Here is a 21,151-nt window from a genome sequence, read left to right on the forward strand (position 1 = left end):
TTCACCAGAGTACCCTGCCTGTTGCATGGATGCTACTCATGCCTGCTTATCTCCCACTCTGAAACTCTCCTGGGTGCCCATTCCCTCCTCCTTCCCCTCCGCAGAACTGGCTGCCCTCAAACCCAGAGGCTGTCGCCCCCCTGCCCCTACCTGCACGGGCAGCTCCTGACCACTGCCCACGTGAAGGAAAGCGGGAGCATTGTCGTTCTCATCCAGCACAGTGACATAGATGGTTCCTGTGGCACTGCGGGGCGGTGCTCCCCCATCTTGCACGATCACCAGGAGCTGGTAGCTGGACTGCTGCTCCCGGTCCAGGCTATGCTTAGTGCTGAGCTCCCCTGTGAGGGAGAAGGAGGGACACAGCTCAGCCCCAAAACTGCTTTAGAGAAAAGCCTGTGCTCAGGAATGTTGCTTGGGAGCCCAGCACCACAGGGGTAGGAAGATGAACATTCTGTTGAACATAGACTGGCCTGGTCTACATCACTTTGGACCTGCCCTGGGCTTCCTCCCCCGCCAGCCCCAGCCTAGGAAGCCAGGAATTTCCTCACCTGTCTGCGTGTGGATCAGGAAGTTGGGATCATGCTGGAGCAGGCGGTAGGTGAGCCGGCTGTTCTGCCCAGCATCCCGGTCACTCGCCATCACCCTCCCCACGCTGCTGCCAGGAGCCTGATTCTCAGGAATGGTGAAGAAGTAACGCTCCTCACTCAGCCGGGGGCTGTTGTCGTTCTCATCAGTGATGCTGATCCGTACAGTGCTGGTGCCCGTTTTCCGGGCTTCCCCCCCAGCACCGCTGCCTCCCGCTGAGGCCAGCACTGTGAGCACGTACAGGTCCCGTGTCTCACGGTCCAGAGCACTTTTGACATAAAGCCAACCACTCTCGGGCATGATGCCAAAGCTGGCAGCATCCCCATCTGCACGCAGGTGGTAGGTGAGGGTCATGGATTCTGCATCGCGTGCCAGGGCCCGGACCTGCAGGAAGCGCGTGGACACAGGGACACCTTCCTGCACCTCCACGCGGTAGGTGAGCGTGTCAAAGATGGGCCCGTTATCATGCTCAGCTTGTACGTGCACCAGCAGCGTGAACGTGGAGCTGAGCTGGGGCACACCACTGTCACGGGCCACGATGGCCAGCCTGTATGCTGCGCTGGCTTCATACTGCAGGGCCCCCATGAGTCGCACCGCTCCTGACAAGCGCTCCACGCTGAAGGTGCCGTCACCTCCTGACACCAGCTCAAAATTCACCTGACCGTTGGCACCACTGTCACGGTCCTCAGCCTGCAGAGTGTACACTGTAGTCCCAGGTTCCGTGGCCTCTGGCAGCAGAATGGAGTCGGAGGGGGCTGGGAACGCTGGCACGTTGTCATTCACATCTGACACAGAGATTTTCACACGTGTGTTGCTATAGGCAGGAGGTGAACCACTCCGGGCCTGGACATCCAGAATGAGGATTGCCTGGGACTCATGGTCAAGAGGCAGGCTGGTGCGGAGCTGCCCGGAGGCAGAATCAATGGAAAAGTAGCCATGAGGATCCCCCGAGGAGATGGAATAAAAGATGTCATCAACATGGCCTGTGGACAAGCATGACCAAGGCCAGGTTGGACAGGGCTTGGAGCAACCTGGCCTAGTGGAAGGTGTCCCTGCCTGTAGCAGGGGGTTGGAACTGGGTGACCCTACCAATCAGCAATAGTGATTTGAGTATCCATCTCGCCTCCTCACTCCCTACAGACAGCAGCAGGGTTGGGCAGTGCTGTCTGCAGCAGACTCTGGTTGGGAGGTGCACAATAGCATCATGTGCATGTATGCACAGATACATGTGTACACGTGTGTGTAAGCACATGTGGGAGAGCATGCACTGAGCTGAGTGACAATCGCCTGGGTGCACATACAAGTGTGTGTGCCTCTGTGTGTGCATGGAGCTCCCACAACAGGGTTACTCTGTGAGGAAGTACGGCGCTGGACCAGCAAGATGATGCAGGGACAGGGAAGGTGACTGTGCATGAAAGGGACAAGCCCATACCTGGAGGGTTCTGAGCCCGGACAGCCCCCACACTGGCACCCTGCAGCATGTCCTCGGGCACTGTGAAGAAGTACTGAGCTTGCTCAAAGACAGGGGGTGAGACTGTCCCCTCCACGATGCTGATGTTCACGCGGGCGTTCGGCTGTGCCTGCAGGCCCCCACCATCTTGTGCAGAGATCACCAGCTGCACCAGGGTGTTGGCTTTACCACTCAGGGACCATGAGAGGGAGATGACACCTAGGGAAGAAAGCAGTTCAGAGGACACTGTGCCTGCACCCCTGCCTGTTGCCTGGAACAGCGACAAGGGAACAGGCCAAACCATGAGCTTGAAAAGCTGCAAACAATGTGTGTCACAGGGGGGAGCTCAATGCAGAAGAACTGGAGTAAAGAAGAGGAACCCTCCTTGGAAAGCCTCCACAAATCCTCATTTCTCAACCTGAAGTCTAGCCCTGAGCTAAGAAGTGTTGAGGGCTGGCAGAATTGAGCCAGAGGGCAGGTCCTGGAGAGAAAAAGGAGGGAATAGGGCTTCCAGTGTGGGGCACAAGGTGAGGGTCATGACACAGCCCATGGCATCTGGGCTGTGGGGAGGTCTTGGAGGATATGTAGAACTGGAGAAACATCCTCGACAGGCCCTACAAGAGAGGTGGCCCTGCATTAGGATGGCTATTAAGTCAGTCTCATCCCAGTCACATTCTGGGAACTTGGGGACCAGTGTGGAGAGACCTCGATGCCTGTGCTGAGCATAGGACACCTTCCCATCCTGCTGAGAGCCCCTGGCGCCACATGCCCATGCACTCACCTCTCCACCAGAAACTGCTCTGGCTTTGGTGGCCAAAGCAAGGCAGAGCAGATGCAGGCAGTGAGAAAGGTGGGACCCAGCGGGACAGAATTATAGGGAAGAAGAGTAAATGGAACAGGAGAGAGGAGAGAACTGGGGAGGGAGAAGGAACTAAGCAGGATACAGCCTGATGGGGCAAAGTGAGCAGCATGCAGGAGGAAAAGTGCAGTGAGTCAGGGACCGGGAACGATGGAGAAGAAGGAAGATGTGACAAATGAGGAATGGAGCAGACACAAGAGGTCAGAGACTGAGCCTGGGAAGGGGCTGCCAGAGGCCCAAGAAGCAGAGGCAGCGTCTGTGTGGCAGGGAAAGGAACAGACATATCCTGGTGGCAGCCTGCACTGCCGAGATGGCCAAGCAGTGACCCTGGGGCTGGCTTTCATACCCAGCTCCAATTACTACCTGCTCTGCCTGCCCCGGAGCTTGCCCTCACCCGTGTCCTTGTTGAGGGAGAAGAGAGGGGGTGAGTTTCCCAGAACAATGTGGTAGGTCACTCTCCCATTCAGCCCCTCGTCCTTGTCGTGGGCAGTAACACGCAGCACTGCTGTGCCTGGCATGCTCTGGGTGCTGATGCTCGCAGCATACTCCAGCGGGTAAAACACCGGACGGTTGTCATTTATGTCCTCCAGGAAAACCTTCACATACACCATGGAGTTCAGGCCACCCTGTGGAAGGACCAGATCAGAGCTGGTGCAAAGAGCAGGGGCAAGGACAACAGCATACCCTGCACACTGCTGAGTTAGCAGCATTGCATCCCCATGGCCTCTCCAGCACTCACCCCATCAACTGCAGTGATGGTGAAATCATAGGCAGACGTGCCCTCATCACGATCCAGCAGCTGCACAGTGCACAGCTGCCCCGTGTGCTTGTCAATGCTGAACTGCGTGGGGACAACGCTGCCAATGCCAGAACCAATGGAGTAGGACAAGGAGCCAAACGTGCCACTGTCTGCATCTGTGGCTGTCACCTGGAGGAGGAAAGACACTACATGATTAGAGACATTACAAGAGCGGAGTCATCACAGAGACCACCAGCCATACCCACCACCACCTCCACAACCACTGCTGCCCTCTGCTCCATGGTGCACAACCACTGCACATCCCCAAAGCTGGCCATAGTAAAGCAGACTGACAGTTACCTCCTTATCCCTGTGATTCTTCTCCCACACAAGCCACCACATCCTCTGCAGCCCTCCTGGAAGAGGACAGATCCTCCCAGGGCTCATTGGCTGCAGGCAGTGCCCAGGCAGTGCTGCAGGCGGCCATGGGGCACCAAGGAGCAGTCTGTGCTGTCCTGCTCCTCTAAGGGGACACGGAGGTGGGGGAGCTGCACCATGCTGCTATCCACAGTACTGCCATGGGTCCCTGCACTACCAGAGTGCCTTGTCTCAGGTGATACCTTTCTTCTTGCACCCCTGGGTACACATCCATGACCCAGGTCAACAGACTTAAGGCCATGTGGAGGGGGTGCAGAAAGGCCAAGTCTCACACAGATACCAAGGATCGAGCAGCCAAGCACCCCCCTGCACCCAGCTTGATCAGCCAGGCAGGGATAGCCCTGGCCCTCTGCTCCATCTTTTCTGAAATCATAGAATAAAATCATAGAATCACAAGATCAGCTGGGTTGGGAAAGACCTTTAAGCTCATCAAGTCCAACCGCTCCCCAGCACTGCCAAGGCCACCACTAATCCATGGCACTGAGGGCCTCGTCTACACAGTGTGTGAACATTCCAGGGACAGTGACTCCAGCCCTGCCCTGGGCAGCCTGTTCCAATGCCTGAGCACCCTCTGGGGAAGGAATTGTTCCTCATCTCCATCTAAACCTCCCCTGGGGCAGCTTGAGGCCGTTTCCTCTTGTCCCATCCCTTGTTCCTTGGGAGCAGAGACCAGCCCCCACTCCACTACAACCTTCTTTCAGGTAGTTGTAGAGATCAATAAGATGCTGAAGACAAAACAGGAAGAAAACCATTCCCCTTTCATCATGGCCCTGGCCCTGTCTTGCTCCCAGAGCTCTGTGCCCAGCAGCCCTGAGCTCTGAGGACGGTGACCAAGGGTGGCATTGCCCTGTGACACCCATGGCCCACAGAGCCTGGGGGCACGGAATTGCAACTGGAGGATTAAAACTGCTCCCTGCCTCGAGGCCCCAGCTCCTCGGGGTCCTCGCAGAGCCCGGGGCAGCAGGAACACAGCTCCCGACCCAGCACCGCTGCCCGCGGATCGCCCCGCGGCTGGAGCTCTGCACGAGAACAAAGCTGGGGGCTGGAGCCAGGAGGAAGGCGGCTGGGCCAGGCGCGGGTGAAGCGGAGTTCAGGCCTCGTCAGCCACAGCTCCTCCCAGCAGCAGTGCTGGGGCCTCGGCTCCCGTGAGCGAGCGCACAGGAACGCGGCACACGCGCCAAGGAGAGGGCCCGGCCGGGGGCTGCAACAGCGGTCTTCGAGCAGGGCAGCACCTGAACTACCCGCCCCATCGCCAGAGACACAGCACAGAGCATGGCAGGGCTGCACCTGAACCTCCTGCCCCACCACCAGAGACAGTGAGACGCAGCACAGAGCATGGCAGGGCCAGGGAAGGAAGAATAAGACAGGCAGAAGTGGGACCTCCCACCCCAGCCCCTCTGCTCTGCACCCCAGGTAGGACAGGCAGCACCTGAGACAGCCCCTGGCCAGTTGCCCTCGCCAGTTCTGCTGCCCAGTGATTCACATCATCAGTGGAGCAGAGGCAGCACCTTCAACACACCCTCAGCAGCTCTCCTGCCCTGTGGTCCAAGGGGACACCTGAGGGGAGAAGCCGAAAGCATATGGACAACAAGCACCACGCTCCCAGTACAGGGTATTTGCCCCCCAGCCCTGCAGCAGCTACCAGAAGCAGCACCATGAAACAAGCTCCCCCTTCCCTGCTCCACTGTGGAGCACTGGGAGCCGCAGGTGCCATGACAGCAGCCTGGCCAGGAAGCAATTTGAGAAAGTGGAGCCACCTGAGTTCACATCCTCCATCCCCCTGCCCCAGCTCCCTTTGCTGTGGAGCTGCTTGTCTGGGAGTAGAAATCCGACCTCGCTGATGTTGCTGAGACCTGTATTCAGGTTACCTGTATTCTTGTTCCATGTTGGATATTATTCCTGGGGTAACAGCTCTGAGTGGGATGCCATGCCTGGTGTTTACCTGGCAGTGTTCTCTACCACTGCAGGTGGAAATCACCTGAAACTAAGCTGCCACAGTGACTGGGATAGGCATTATGTGGTTATTGAGTAACTTCCTTCCCTCAAAATGAACTGCTTACCACACTGAGAGTGCTCTAAGATGCATGTTAGCTGCTTTAATACATGGCACAGCAACAAGCTCCAGAGCAGAGAAAGGTAGTTTCCTCAGTCTCCTTGGACCAAAGGCTGTGGTGCTTCCAGACCAGCCTCGCTTCTCCACCTTAACCACCATCTGACTGTCGCTATCCTAAGAAACATACCCACAGGGGAAGCTGGACATCCAGCTTTCTGTCACAGGAGCTGGGTCAGATTTGGGGAACAGCAGAGCTGAGCTCTCACTATTGTGCAGTACAGCACCATCTCCTTGGCTGCTCCTGGTTCCCAGAGCCATGTCCCTGAGGACTGCCTCATGGAGCCAGCAGTCTGGCATCAGAGCCAAACCTGATGTAGAGCCAGGGCAAGGCATCTTCAGAGAAGTTCTGCATTCACATGTGTCCAGTATTCCATCCTGCTGTGGGACTGTGTGGACCAAAAGTCCAATACAATCCTGCCTGTACAAGCCCACACAGGGTCCAAAGAGAGATCATGTCATTGCTACACCAGCACTGGTGCAACCACCACTGCAGGCTTGTGCCTGGTCTTGATCTCACTTGGAGGAGTGGTGCTAAACCGGAAAAAACCCAGGAACAGCAAACACATGAAGGAGCAGCTTGGTGTGGGGCAGCTGGGCAGTATGGCTGGGTCCCTGCCGCAGCGTGGAGTGGAAGTGGGGCACAGCAGAGCCTGATGTGAGCCCCAAAGGCAGTGAAGATCCTGCTGAAGTCAGGGTGATGTCTTCTGAGGACTTCTCTGAGAGGCAGCACAGGGTCTGCTCAGACACCAGGTATGGACAGGCTGGATTGATGGGCCAAGGCCAATTTTATGAGGTTCAACAAGGCAAAGTGCCGGGTCCTGCACTTGGGCCACAACAACCCCATGGAACGCTCCAGGCATGGGGAAGAGTGCCTGGAAAGCTGCTCATAGAAAAGGACCTAGGGGGGCTGATTGATGGAGCTGAACATGAGCAGCTTGTGCCCAGGCAGGCAAGAAGCCACCAGCATCCTGGCCTGGATCAGCACCAGTGTGGCAGTAGGGCCAGGGCAGTGATTGTCCCCCTGTGCTGGGCACTGGTGAGGCTGCACCTTGAATCCTGTGTTCAGTTCTGGGCCTCTCACTACAAGAGAGACATTGAGGTGCTGGAGCAGGGCCAGAGAAGGGCAATGGAGCTGGTGCAGGGCCTGGAGCACAAGTGTGATGAGGAACGGCTGAGGGACCTGGGGGGTTTAGTCTGGAGAAGAGAAGGCTCAGGGGGGACCTTCTCGCTCTCTGCAACTGCCTGACAGGAGGATGGAGCCAGGAGGGGGCTGGTCTCCGCTCCCAAGGAACAAGGGATGGGACAAGAGGAAACGGTCTCAAGCTGCCCCAGGGCAGGTTTAGATGGAGCTGAGGAACAATTCCTTCCCCAAAGGGTGCTCAGGCATTGGAACAGGCTGCCCAGGGCAGTGCTAGAGTCACCATCCCTGGAAGTGTTCACACACTGTGTAGCTGAGGCCCTCAGTGCCATGGATTAGTGGTGGCCTTGGCAGTGCTGGGGAGCAGTTGGACTGGATGATCCTGAAGATCTTTCCCAACTCAGTGGATTCTGGGATCCTGTGGCAGATCCCTCAGCCCAGCTGGCTGCGTTGCTGAGCCCCCAGCTGCAGCCTGCAGAGCACATGCACTCTGGGACATGGTGCACAGCTTGAGCTGTGAGGAAAATTAACCCCAAAAGGGCTCATCGAGGCCTGCGGCAAATTTCCCACTCTCGGAAATTTTTAAACCAAGTCTGGATATTTTTCTAGGAACTTTGCTGGAAGCTAATGCAGGGCAGCCCCAGGCTCTGTATTTAGCACCCCCCCAAATCTTGGATCCACAGCTGGTTTTACTGTAGCTTACTTAGGAGGCTCCTGATGGTTTGCCTGAGAAATAAGAGGGAAATGTCTAAATGCCAAGCTGCCTGTGGCAGAGCCCAGGAAAATCTCCATTCAGGATTGTGCAAGGCCTCCTGCTTGAGTACGTGGAAGCAGGAGTCAAAGCTCTGAGCCTGAATGGAGCCCTTACAGCACCCTCACCACTGACTCCTCTGAGCATCCTATAGGCTAAGACTGGCTGTTCCCAGGAGGAGCTGTGAGAGAAGAAAGGAGAGAAGGAGCAGACTACAATTGGGAACACAGCACCTGCATTAGCTTGCAGGGTCAGCATGCAGATACGAGATGCAGGCAAAGCTGTGGGGTCACCTCATCTGCACAGCGCATCTCAAAGCTCACAGCACCACCACCTTCAAGCCAGGCACAATGTGAATGTTGCGTTTCCGCCCAAGACTATGCGACATGCAGCTGCAGCCCCATGTGCCTGGGGCAGGAGTGTTCACAAAGCACAAGTGCGGGGAGACTCTCTACACTGGATGAAAATGTTTTGTGCCATGTTGTCAGACAGCAGTCATGCCAGAGCCCACCACTCTCTTCCGATGATGGGACTCCAGGGGGTGCTCCATGTGGCATGGAGTATGGTGACCCTGGTGACCCTGATATCTAGAGTCCAGATGTTCTTATGCACAGACCCAGTCAGATGAGGAGTGAGAAGGAAGCCATGGTGAATTGTTTCTGTGGTTCATAGAGCAAGTCCAGAGGAGGCCACGGAGATGCTGTGAGGGCTGGAGCAGCTCTGCTCTGGAGCCAGGCTGAGAGAGCTGGGCTGGGTCAGCCTGCAGAAGAGAAGACTCCTGAAGGGGAGACCTTAGAGCAGCTCCAGTGCCTAAAGGGGCTCCAGGAAACCTGGAGAGGGGCTTTGGACAAGGGCCTGGAGGGACAGGCCAAGGGGAATGGCTTTAACCTGCCAGAGGGGAGATTGAGATGAGCTCTGAGGCAGAAGTTCTTCCCTGTGAGGGTGCTGAGGTGCTGGCACAGGGTGCCCAGAGAAGCTGTGGCTGCCCCATCCCTGGCAGTGTTCAAGGCCAGGTTGGACACAGGGGCTTGGAGCAACCTGCTCTAGTGGAAGGTGTCCCTGCCCATGGCAGGGGATTGGAGCTGGAGGAGCTTTAAGGTTCCTTCCAACACAAACCATTCTAGGATTCTACGATTACATCCTCTGTTGAATACCTACTTCTAATCACTGCTACTACCCCTGAGTCTGACTGTGCCCTTGTAAGACCAAAGCGTGGTTGCTCTCAGAAAGCTCTGTACTGATACTGGTGGGTGGACCAGGCAACCCATCCCGTTCCTGGATAAAGCAGCCGCATTGTCAGAGTGTACTGTACTTTCCTCTTCTATTCTGTAAGACCCCATTCCCCAATGGGAAATCCTTTGCCATGAGGGGATAAAGGCTGCATGAATGCATCCTGCTATTGCATACGGGCTAGCAATCAGCTCCTTGGTCTTGAAGAGAGAGGGAGAGTGAGCCTCTGGGTCCTGCAGAGCATCCTCCTCACGTGCAGAATGAGGAGGCACGGGGCAGCATAGGGCCAGTGTTCCCGCCTGCCTTTTGGCCCTGTTAAGATGTGCTTGGCTGCAAGCATGGTATTTCTGTGGAACCTGCTGCAGCTGTGCACAGCACATGGAGGATTACTCTCCCTCCATGCCTTGTCCTCTCATCCTGCCTCCCACATGCTCCAGGCATAGCCCAGCCTTCACAGAGCCTCACACAGAGCCCACCTAGCCCAGGGCAGCACTGGTGTCCCCCAGCACTGCACACTGTGCGAGCCATGGCCAGGTCTGGCCTAAACCAGGCTGCTACACCTCTGCCATGTCCCATGGCACACCTCATCCCTACCTGCCTTTTGTGTCCCACACAGCTTCCTCATGCCCCAGGCCCCATACAGATGTCCCCATGGGCACTAGGACTGGTGCCCTTCTCTTATTACTCCTAGTGAAAGGTCCGTCCCCTCCCTGCATTGCTAGGCTCCTCCACCACCCCCTATCCAGGATACCTCCTGGCCATAGAGTGGTGCCCCACAGTTCCGCTGTGGCTGTGCGGAGCCAGGTCCTGACCATGGGCTGGAGAGCATGGCCTGGGCTTGAGGCACTCTCACGCCTGCCTTCCCCTTGCAGGGCAGTGAGCAAGGCAGCGCAGCGTGGCCTCAGCCTGTGAGCAGTGCCCTGAGTTGGGGCCAGCCGGAGCCGGGGATTCTCCAGCAGTGCACGGTCAGCTAAAATGTGGAATTCCTGGCTTCAAGGCAGAGATAGCGAATTGTACACACTCAGAAAGCAACCGCCCATGTTCACAGAGAAAAACTGCTAAAGGCTTTAAACTGAACAGCATCAATGCTGGGCCAGGAAATCTCCGAGTTCAAGCTGCCAAGGAGGCAGCAGTACCTGAGGGAAGCCTCTGGATCATAGACCCTGGGTCTTAAAGAAGAATTTCAACTTCCCAGGCCAGGCAGGGGTAACACACAGCTGTATCTGCTGTTCACAAGCAAGGCTGGGGATGTGGTCATCACTTGGCTGTAGTGACCACGAAGTAGTACTGTGCAGGATCCTGGACCTCAAGCAAGACTTCAGGTTATACAGGGAACAGGTAGGTAAGAGGGATTCCATGGGAGGCAGCTCTAAAGTCCAAGGGAGCTCAGGAAAGCTGGCAAGGCTTCAGGACAGCATACTCCAGCAGCAGGACAGTCCATCCCAGTACTCAGGAAAACAGAGACATATCAGCAGATGGCCTTGGCTAAGCAGGGACCTTCGGGCTAAGCTGCAATGCAAAAAGGCAGCATATGGGAGGTGGGAACAGAGGCACATTGCAAAGGAGGAATTTATGAACATTGCCCAGGCATGTGGGGATGCTGTTGGGAACATCAAAGTTCAAGTGGGCTTGAGACTTGCAAGGAAAATTGAGGGTGCCAAGAAGAGCCTCTACCACTGCATTGATGGTAAAAGGCTGAAGGGTCCATTTCTGAATTCAGTGGGTGATTTAGTGACAACACAGATAAGACTGAGACACTTGGTGCCTCCTCTACCTCAGTCTTCACCAAGAAGGTCTGTGAGGCCTCCCTGCTTTTTGAAAGGGTTCAGAGAACTGCCAGACAGGGATGAAGATTGAGTCAGGATTTCTTGACTGAATTTCATCCTTATGAATCCATGGGACCCAACAGGCTGCATCAATGGATGCTGACAGAAATGAACTCAAAGGGCTGCTCTTTCAAATGTGGTGGAGATCAGGGGAGATCCCTGACAACTGGAAGAAAGTAAATACTGCACCCCACCTTCAGAAAAGGCCAGCAAGATGATCTACACTCTTGTCAGCCACACATTGGCACCTGTGAGAATCATAGAGCGAGTCCTTTTGGAGCACATTTTTGGCCACATGGAGGAGCCTGGGAGGAGAACAGCCAGCACATATTGACCACCCTCTTTGCCTTCTGTGATGCAGTGATGGGGTCTGTGGTTGAAGGGATGACAGCTAGGGATGACAACTGCCTTGAAGGGTTTCGACACCTTCTCCCACAATCCTCCTATCCAAGGCTGGATGTTAAAGTTTGGAGGGCTGGAAAACTGGGTGGGTAAAGCCCAGGTTGGAGGGTTGGGATCACAAAGTGGTGGTTCATGAGCTGTGCTCTGCCTGGCAGCGGGTGACAAGTGCAGCAGCACCAGGACCAGCCTGGGGACTCTCCTGCTTCACACCTTCAGCAATAAGCCAGTACAGGCACAGAATGCCCACTCGTGGAGGGTAGAGATGAAGCCAGCCTGGAGGGGAAGTGGCTGCCATGCTCGAGGGCAGGACTGCAAAGCCAGCATCGGGCAGGCGAGAGGAACAGCCCGACAGGACCTGCAGGGAACTCAACGAGGACAGTGCTGAGCCCTGCTCTGGGAAGCAGAACACCCCCGCACCAGCACAGGATGTGCTCATCCTGTTCCCTTACCCTCTCCTGCAGCACCGCCTTGGCTTCACTGCTCCCCTGCATTAAGCCCAGGTTCATCTCTAGCACCTCCTGAACTTCTGCCTTGGGTGTTTTCACAGTGCCAGCATGTGCAGGGTCCCTCTTTCATACAACTCTTTCCACACCTGGATCCTAGCAAGCGTGCTTGTGCTGGCACAGGCTGAGTTTCCAGGTGATACGTAGCCAAATGGAGAAAATACTCATTGGAGAAGGGAGAAAGAAGCATGAGCCAATCCCCTTCCTAAGGTCCATGAGACATACACTGTATTTGGCTTGGAACAAGTTTATACTAAGGCAAAAGACAGCAGCAGCCATCAGGATCTTGTGCTCTTCATATTTCAGTCCTAGTTCATACTCGAGTCCTAACAAGATAGGTCAGCAGTTTGAAGGTTATTGGGAAATAGGTTGTATGTTTGCTTCTTCTTGTTTCCTCCTTAAGTCAGACAAGGAAAATAAGAGAATACAAGAGAGAACAAGTGACACACTGTGCAGCAGCACAAACCAAGAGCTGGGCTGCAAAGGAAATCCTGATGGAGGGGAATTAAGATTTTGCTTACTAAACAAGTGAAGCAAGAGGAGGGAGAGGCAGGGGGAAGCCAGGGAGGATATGCCACTTCAGTACAAGGGACAGCCTGAACCAGAAGCCAGCCTCCTGGTGCTGCTGAAGGCAGCAGACAACCTGGAGATCCAGTTGGAGGGCAGGGGTGGGAGGCTGATTCCAGGGTCAGAAACCATCAGCCTCCTTGTGGGAAAAGCTGCATTTCACTGAGACATTGCAGATGATGTTTAGTACAGGCAGTTGTTCACCTGCCGCAGCAGGCCCCAGAGCAGCATGGGGGCAGGGGACAAAGGCACTCAAACGCCAGCCGCTGCTGGGTGGGCAGTGAGCCCTTACAGACAACCCCAGTGGGACGTTTTGCACCTTGGGAGCCTCTCTACAGCTACGGAAGTTGTCTGCAACCACTAGAAAAAGGCTGAGGATGTTCTCAAGTCTATATCCATGACAAACAGCGAATATTTAGAGAGAGGATTAGCCAGATACTGTTAACTTAGATTTAGGAGTATCGTGACAGTCGTGTGAATGCTTGTATGTACAAGGCGGGAGCATGCTAACTGAAAAACACACCAAAGTGCAAAATGTTAAATTCAAATAGCTACAGTTTGGCACAATCAACATTTATGCTCCAGGGAGGAGGGTTGGGAAAGACCTAAGGGTGAGAGGCAGAGGGAAAAGGGATGGGACAGTAAATGCAAAAGGAACTGCACAGTGTAGAGGTAACATAAAGCTGGGATACGCTACAGTGGGTTTTGCATTAAAAATCATAGAATCATAAACCAGGTTGGGTTGGACCTTTAAAGCTCATCTAGTCCAGCCTCTCTGCAATGAACAGGGACATCTTCAACCAGATCAGGTGGCTGATGTCGAGTCAGGAAAAGAAACTGCGTGAAAGTAAGAAAAAATCTATTATTCCTTTCCTACCCTGGGTGCAAATGAAATGGCATGTGCCCCTTGGGAGCCAAGAACATGTTAAGGAACTCAAGGGATGAACCTGATGCTGTGTTTTGAAGATTTGTCTTTGATAGGTATAGAAGAGGCTGCTACCATGGGTTGCGGGGAGGGCTCAGGGAATACACCTGGCACATTTTCTGCTGAAATCACTAACTGATCACTGAAGTGACATGAAAACATGTCTGTCTGCATTCAGTTCCCAACTGGGTTTGGATCTAGCAAGGGATGTCAAAGTCAAGAAGGGCTTCTCTAAGTCCTAGGTGACAAAAGGAAGGCTAGGGAAGTTGTAGGCCCACAGCCAAAGGAGATGGGGGACACAGGACATGTAAAAGATTGGGGTACTTAATGCCCTCCTTCCCTCAGTCTTTACTAGTAAGTCTGGGCTCCAGGAGCCCCAGAGGCTGAGGCAAGGAAGATGCATCCTTGGTTGAAGAGGATCAGGTCAGTGAATTCTTAAGCAAACTGGACATACAGTAAGTCCATGGGCCCTGACAAGATGGGCCCTGATGACCCACGAGTGCGAAGAGAGCTGGCAGATGTCATTGCAAGGCCACTCACAAGAATCTTCGCTCAAACATAGTGCCAGGAGAAGAGCCTGAAGACTGCAGGAAAGTAAATGTCACTCCTGTCTTCAAGAAGGGTAAGCAGGAGGACCCAGGTAATGACAGACCAGTCAGCCCCACCTTGGTCAGGGAATCTGAGGGAAAAGCTAACTCTGGAAACCATTTCCATGCACATGAAGGACAAGAAAATCGTCAGGAGTAGACTGCATGGCTTCACCCAACAGTGAGCTTGATAAATGACTGGCCTGGAAGATAAAGGAAAAGCAGTGGCTATTGTCTACCTGGACTTCAGTAAGGCCTTCGACACTGACTCCCATCAGCTAGTCACAGATAATGAAGGAGCTGGATGAGCAGACAATGGGGTGGATTGAAAACTGGCTGAATGGCATGGCCGTGAGAATGGTGATCAGCAGCACAATATCTGCTTGGAGGCCAGCAGCTAGCAGTGTACCCTAGGCCTCAACACTGTATCCAGTCCTGTTTAACATCCCCATTAGTGATCTGGATGATAGGCCAGAGTGTACCCTCAGCACATTTGCTGATGACACCAAACCGCGAGGGGTGACTTGCTGGTTTGCAGGTGATAGGCTACAGGGTTGTGCTGCCATCCAAAGGGACAGGGAATCAGGCTAACAGGAACCTTGTGAAGTTCAACAAGGGGAATTGCAAAGTCCTGCACCTGGGGAGGAACAAACCCATGCAAGAGTCCATGCTGGGGGTGACCCAGGGGGAAAGCAGCTGGGCAAGAAAGGGCCTGGGCGTCCTGGTGGACACCAAGTCAAAGATGAGCAGGAATGCGCCCTTGCTGCGAAGAAGGTGAATAGAATCCTGGAGGACTGCTGCCAGCAGGCTGAAGGAGGTGAACCTTCCTTCTGCTCAGCACTGGGGAGGCCACAGATGGAGTGCTGTGTCCAGTGTTGGGCTCCCCAGTATAGGAGAGAGATGGACATACTGGAGAGAGTCCTGTGAAGGGCCACCAAGGTGATAAAAGGACTGGACCATTTCTGCTCTGGAGACAGGCTGTGAGATCTGGGACTATTCAGCCTGGAGAAGAGAAGGCTCGGGGAGGGATATCATCCATACATGAAAGAAGACAGCAAGAGGACAGAGCCAGGCTATTCCCAATGCAATGGGCACAAACTGGAACACAGGAGTTTCCCTCTGAACATCATGAAGCCCTTTTCCACTGTGCAGGTGACCAAGCTCTCTGGGCACAGGTTGCCCAGAGAGGTGGTGGAGCCTCCATCCCTGGAGGTGCTGAAAAGCTGTCTGGACACAGTTCTGGGCAACCATCTCTGGATGGCCCTGCTTGAGCAGGAAGAGTTGTACTAGATTACCTCAAGAGGTCCCTTCCAAACTCAACCATTCTGTGATCTCCAGCCAAAGGCCCTCCTGAACCTGCCAGTTCCCCACTCAGCTACAGTCCTTTTGAGAGAGCTGATCTGCACCACAGCCCAGACAGCAAAGTGCAGCAGCACCTACCTTACCCATCTTCCCTGCAGTTTGGTGAGAAGACTTCACTTGTGTACCCTGTACCTACTGCAGCTGGGCAGAAGAGCACCTCATGGGAATGCTGTGGCCATAGCAGAGTAGAAGTGGATGACAAAGAGCAGTAAAGGTGGCTCAGGGTTAGGCAGAAAGAAACCAGAGCACCAGTCTTGGGGAGCTATGGCTGCTGCGAGGTAAGGAGCCGAGTGTGCCTCTTCCTACTGCATGGAGAAATGGGAGGGCAGAGGTGGGCATCGAGGCCTTGTTATTTCACACCCTCCTCCGAGTCCCTCAGCAAGACAGGAAGAACAAGTGGAGCCAAGGCACCACAAAGCTCTTTCCTTCCCCAGGGCTGGGGACAGATGGAGAAGCACAGCCCCACACTGGGGTCCTCAGCTGTAGGAGTCAAGGCTTCTTACTCCCACAGACCCAGCTAGAGAACAGTACCAGAGCTCCTCAAACACAGTCAACCTTTGCCCTCCCAGCCTTACTGCTGACCCACGTGCCCCCTACACAGCCAATGGTGTGGGAAGGGATGGAGTGCTTCTCAGCAGCTTGGGTCTCCATGCTCTGGCTGTCCTCCCCACCTCCAGCGCGCGCAGTCAGCAGCAGGGAGCGCATCTGGAGCCCTGCCCTGGCTCGATCTCTGCTACGCACATGTTACGCTGTGGCTTTGGCAAACATCTGGCTCTGGGCTCCCGCCCCTCCGAGTGACGGCTCTTGGTGGGAGAGGAGGGGAGGCTGGCGCCAGTGTGGTCAGCGATCCCACGCACGGCTCCCTTCCCGGCGCGTGTGCCAGGCTCCTGCCCGCCCAGCCCTGGCACCGCCGCTGACCCGCTGAACGCAGCCGGGAGCGGCCACGGCTATTTCAGGAGCCGGCCCTGGCTCCCGGGCTCTCCCCAGCCTCCAGCACGCCCCGGCCTCGGGGGAGCGAGCAGGGTCAGGGCTCAGCCCCGGCCACGTCCTGCACGCGCTGCCGAGGTGAGGGTCGGACCCTCCGCGTCCGCGGGGAGCCCTCGGCACTGCCGGCTCCACACAGTCCAGCAGCTACAGGGCAGGGTAAGGGCAGCCCCACAGCCACAAACAGGGCAGGGGCAGGGCTGCCATAGCCACACACAGCAAGGGATGGAGAACGACGACATCCTCTGGCCTCCAGCACTGCTCGGGGATGGGGTGAAGCCCTCAGTTTTCCAGAGGAGGGGCAGCAGTTTAATCACAGCCATTGGCAGGGAGGCAGGACTGTGGAGGGTGAGGCTGGGAAATGGGCTGCAGGAGCCTGGGAGTGAACGCTGCTCACAGGAGGCCTGAAGCTGCTGAGCCAAGGGGCAGAGTAAGGCACAGGACAGGGAGCAAGGCTCAGACACGGGCACTGTGGGGCGGCAGGGCAGTGGAATGGGAGCTGCAACAGGGAGCTACAGGGCACTGGGACACGCAGCAGAGCGTGCTGGACTTTGGGAGCTGATCAGGGCAGGAATCTGACCCTCCACAGAGGAAGACTACTCAAGATGGGGGGCTCGAGTAGGGCAGCGGTAGAGCAGGGTCAGGCCATGGCATCCTGAGGGGCACTGACGCCAAGGACTCCAAACCGGGGTGTCGGGCTGGGGTTTGGCTGTGCAGAGTTCATGGAGCAAATCTACACCGTGAGATGGGACACGGCTGGGCAAGACACACTGATGAGAGCGGGGCTCAGGGCAGCGGGAGGTGGAGCGTGCCAGGCAGGGTGCCCCAGGATAGAGAGCAGGAAGAGGCCGGAGTGTCCATGCAGGTGAGGGAGGTGTGAGCAAGGGCTGTGAGAGGAAGAGGAGCTCCAAGGCTTGGTGCTGGAGCAGAGGTGAGGGAGAAGGGGCAGCTGTGAGGGGGCCGGGGCTGGCGCAGAGGAAGGAGGGAGCCGTGGAGGGGGCTGAGGGGAGGAGCAGAGCATGGGGGGAGCGGAGTGTGAGGGGCTGGGGCCTCTCGGCTGCAGTGGAAAAGCTGCTGCAGCTCCAGGGGAAATGCTACTTGAATTAATCATGGCGCTGGCTGCTGTGCCAAGCCCAGGAGGAGGCTGCTGGCAGCGCGAGGAAATAACTTTCACAGGAATTTGGAACAAATGCAGCTCTTCTGGCGGTAACAGCAGCATCACCTCCCCCACAGCCTCCCCACAGCCCAGCAGCTTCCCCCTGACCGCACTGCCCACCCCACGTTGCAGCCAGCACCCCGGAGCACCGGGCTCCCTCCCCTCCTGCTCCCCAGCAGGCTCACCCATGTCTCCCTGCCTCGGGAAGCTTGCTGCTTGTTTCTGAGGAGGGGGAGGCAGGCTCGATGTCGTGCAAAGGCCTGAAAATAGGTTAGTGCTAAATCCCTCGTCCCAAGGAAACGAATGCATATAGCAATGTCCTCCCCACCTCCTGCCACTCTCTTTGGCAACAAAGTCAGTGAGCGTTAGTCCTCTTGCTGTCCCAGTCCTCATGCATGGCTATTCCTGTGCCCTCTCACATCTGCCCCCTCCAGTAGCAAAACCCAATGCATCAGGATTATCTGTCAAGACTCAGTAATACAGTGGATGTGGCCTGGTGTAGCCTACAGCACTTCTGCAGGTCTTCCTATCTGGGGCATAGCCCAAGAGGCTGTCCTGGTGCTGTGCATGCAGCACAGCCAGTCCCACAGAATCACAACTCGGTACTCAAGCTTCAAACTCATCAGGCACACCCTAAAGACACAAGGTAAGAGTCTATGTTAGGTGTGTTGCTTGTTCCCCAACAACTGTGTGTATGGATGCAGAGGAAATACATAAACCCTGGTTCCAAAATCATTAATACTGGATCTATGCAAGAATCAATAATCCACCATCTCATCTCATTCAAATTTCTGTCAAATTGGCCTGTGCTTACAACACGGGGTTTACACAGCTCTTTGTGCTTTATGCTGCCTGCCAGAGGACAGAGAATACTTGATTTAGCATGAAAAGTTAGAAAGGCCTAGAAAGGCAATATCTGACCATGCATGCAGCTTGCTGGTACAAAGTCAAATGTTTAAAACAAATTTAAAGCAGCAGGGTGAATGTATACCAGAACAGTGCTCCACATCATGTAACCATAGCATTAGAATGTAGTCTGATGAGTCCTAAAGCTTCTACATTATCAGCTCATGGCCACAGAGAGAAAAGAGTCAGGGACTTTGAGAAATCCAGCCAGTGGCTATCCCTTGCTCTGTTTTCTGTTGATGTGATGTTCGCCAGCTCCCCGGGCTCCTTCTCCACTGGTTTTTCTCTCTTATCTCAGACTCGAACTGTGCATTTGCTGTTTCCTTTGCTTACCGCTCGTGCAGCATCTGCTGCTGTGGGACCTGGCCAATGATAAACACGAGTAATAAATAAAGAAGATGTTATGAGATTCTTTTTCATTCTCAGGCCAGCAACATGCTCTGCTCATCTCTGTTCATACACCAAACACAAAGAGTGACCTGGCAGAGAGGATGGGGTTTGCAAGGGAGCAGGAGACTTGCAACGTTCTTCAAGTCTCTCTGGTCATCCACATGGACTCCCCATTTCCCCGTTGTTCTGTCCTGCCCACGGAGAGCAGATGTCACCATCTGAATATAGACCTGGTCCTCACAGGGTTTTTTGCTTAAAAACATGGCAGATGGAGAATTGAACCGTTCGGTTCTGTGCTGACCTTGGAGGCTGTCCTGTGTCCTGCACATCACGCTGTCAGGGCCTGCCCATGGCCTAAGCTCTCATGACCATCATGTGGGTCTGGACCAAATCCAGTCCTTGACGGAGACCCTTTAACCCCCCAGGGGAGAACGAGCCTTGATGCCTACAAGCCACGGACAGATGGGGGTAAGTGGGAACATTGCACACAAGCTCTGGGGTGGCTGACACAGCTGATTCGGGTGACCCCGTGGGACACAGTGCTGGCTGCTGTGTCCCGCTGCAGACCCTGACAGCACCTCTAAGCCCTCCTGTTCAGGGCAACTGAGGTGGACTTTAAAGGTTGGACTTGTTGGTCTTAAAGGTCCCTTCCAGCCTTGAGTCTATGCTTCTGTGACTGTGCCTCAGGGGTGCCCACTCTGGGCAGATGTGCTGTGAGACCCCGGCTCCCTGCCCCAGTTCTACGCAGCTCCCTGTGCTGGCTCGCTCCTGCTGCGGCCCAGTGCCGAGCCGGCAGCCTCCCAGCCTCCTTTCCCATCCTCTCACGTTTCCCGGCTCAGAGGAAGCAGCAGCAGATGTGTGAGCTGTTTGCTTTGTGCCGAGGCCACGCGGGAGTTACCTGCGCTCAGCCCAGACGCGCTGTTTCCAAACGAAACACGAGGGCTCAGCCAAGACCATCAAAATCTGGCCAAAGCCTCAGTCACCGCCGGGCCAGCACCTTCCCCTGCGCGGTGCGGAGCTGGGCTAGCCCCTGTGCTGCTCTGGCCTCGCCATGGCCAGGCAGCTTCCAGTGCCATCCCCGTGGCCCCGCACCGCCCCAGCTCCTCCGCAGGCCCCGCTCTGCCTCCTGCCTGTCCCCGCACTCCAGGCAGGAGCCCAGCCGCCATCTCCGATTGCATTTCCAGAACGGCTTCCCACCCGGCAAGCGGCACTGAGCAGGAAGGCACGGAGAAGGAGAGAGAAGGGGGCCTCCCTTCGGGGGCTGCCGCAGCCGAGACATCCTTGCACACGCCTGGAGCCTCCATGCTCACCCAGGGACACACGGCTCCTCCACTGAACCCACCCCTGACCCCTTCCCTATCTCTGTCCCCAGTCCTGTCCCTGTCTCCATCCCCACCCACTTCAGACAGTGTGGACTGGTGCCCTAGACAGACCAAACCCACATCGTCCCTACCCAAATCTTCCTCCTCATCTCTCACCCACTGCTTCTGCCCAGACTTCCCCCCCAATCCCACCCTGACCCATCCCCTACACCGCAGATCTGCCCCATCCTACACTTGCCCCTGCCCCATGTCCCCTCTCTATTCTGGCCTTTGCTCCCACCCAATTCCTTCGTCCCCCACACTCCTATCCCGTGCGCACTCAGACACCCCACAAGCCCTTCTCCAGCAGTCTCATCCCATACCTTCAGTCCCCTCCACTGACACACCCTGCATGCCCCACACTCACCAGCCCACCATGCCCCAGCAGTGCACATGCAGCACACCCATAGACTGGTTTGTCTCACCAGCTCCCCTTTCTCCTTCAGGCCCACCTCCCTGGCCAGGGTGCAGGACCTGCTCTTGCCTTGTCTCATGAATTCCTGCTCCCCCACACATGCTCCTCCTGGCCCCATAGGCACTGCTCACCACTGGGCCCCAGAGCTCCTCATGGCACCAGCCAGACACCCCAGCACCCCACAACCCCAGCACAGAAGTGCCCAAACCTCGCCGGTGCCTGTCCCACTGGGCAGCCTGGGGGTGCCTGGGCTGCCCCACTGCAGCGGCTCCCCACACCAGCCCCAAGCCCTATGCCCAGCCTGGCTGCATCCCTGCCTCCAGCAGCCCCCACTCCAGGGCCCGAGCTGCCATTGAAACAGCAAATGCAGGGAACAGACCAGAGACAAATACAAATGTCATCACTGGCACAGCTCGGGGGCCGTAGAACCTGCGGAGGGGCAGGACCTCTCCAGGCCTCACTTC

At 55.8% G+C, this 21,151-nt stretch overlaps 1 protein-coding gene across 1 annotated transcript in view; it reads right to left on the reverse strand.

Annotated features, from left to right (window-relative positions):
* The window catches only part of DCHS1 (dachsous cadherin-related 1), a 52,882-nt gene that overhangs the window by 24,416 nt on the left and 7,315 nt on the right, over nt 1–21,151 (reverse strand). The window contains 5 exon segments of the mRNA XM_030477124.1: nt 151–338; nt 549–1,568; nt 2,018–2,254; nt 3,289–3,520; nt 3,634–3,822. Of these exon segments, the coding sequence (XP_030332984.1) occupies nt 151–338; nt 549–1,568; nt 2,018–2,254; nt 3,289–3,520; nt 3,634–3,822 (1,866 nt within the window).

The sequence above is a fragment of the Strigops habroptila genome, chromosome 2 (genome assembly GCF_004027225.2).
Source record: "Strigops habroptila isolate Jane chromosome 2, bStrHab1.2.pri, whole genome shotgun sequence".
Classification (NCBI taxonomy): Eukaryota; Metazoa; Chordata; class Aves; order Psittaciformes; family Psittacidae; genus Strigops; species Strigops habroptila.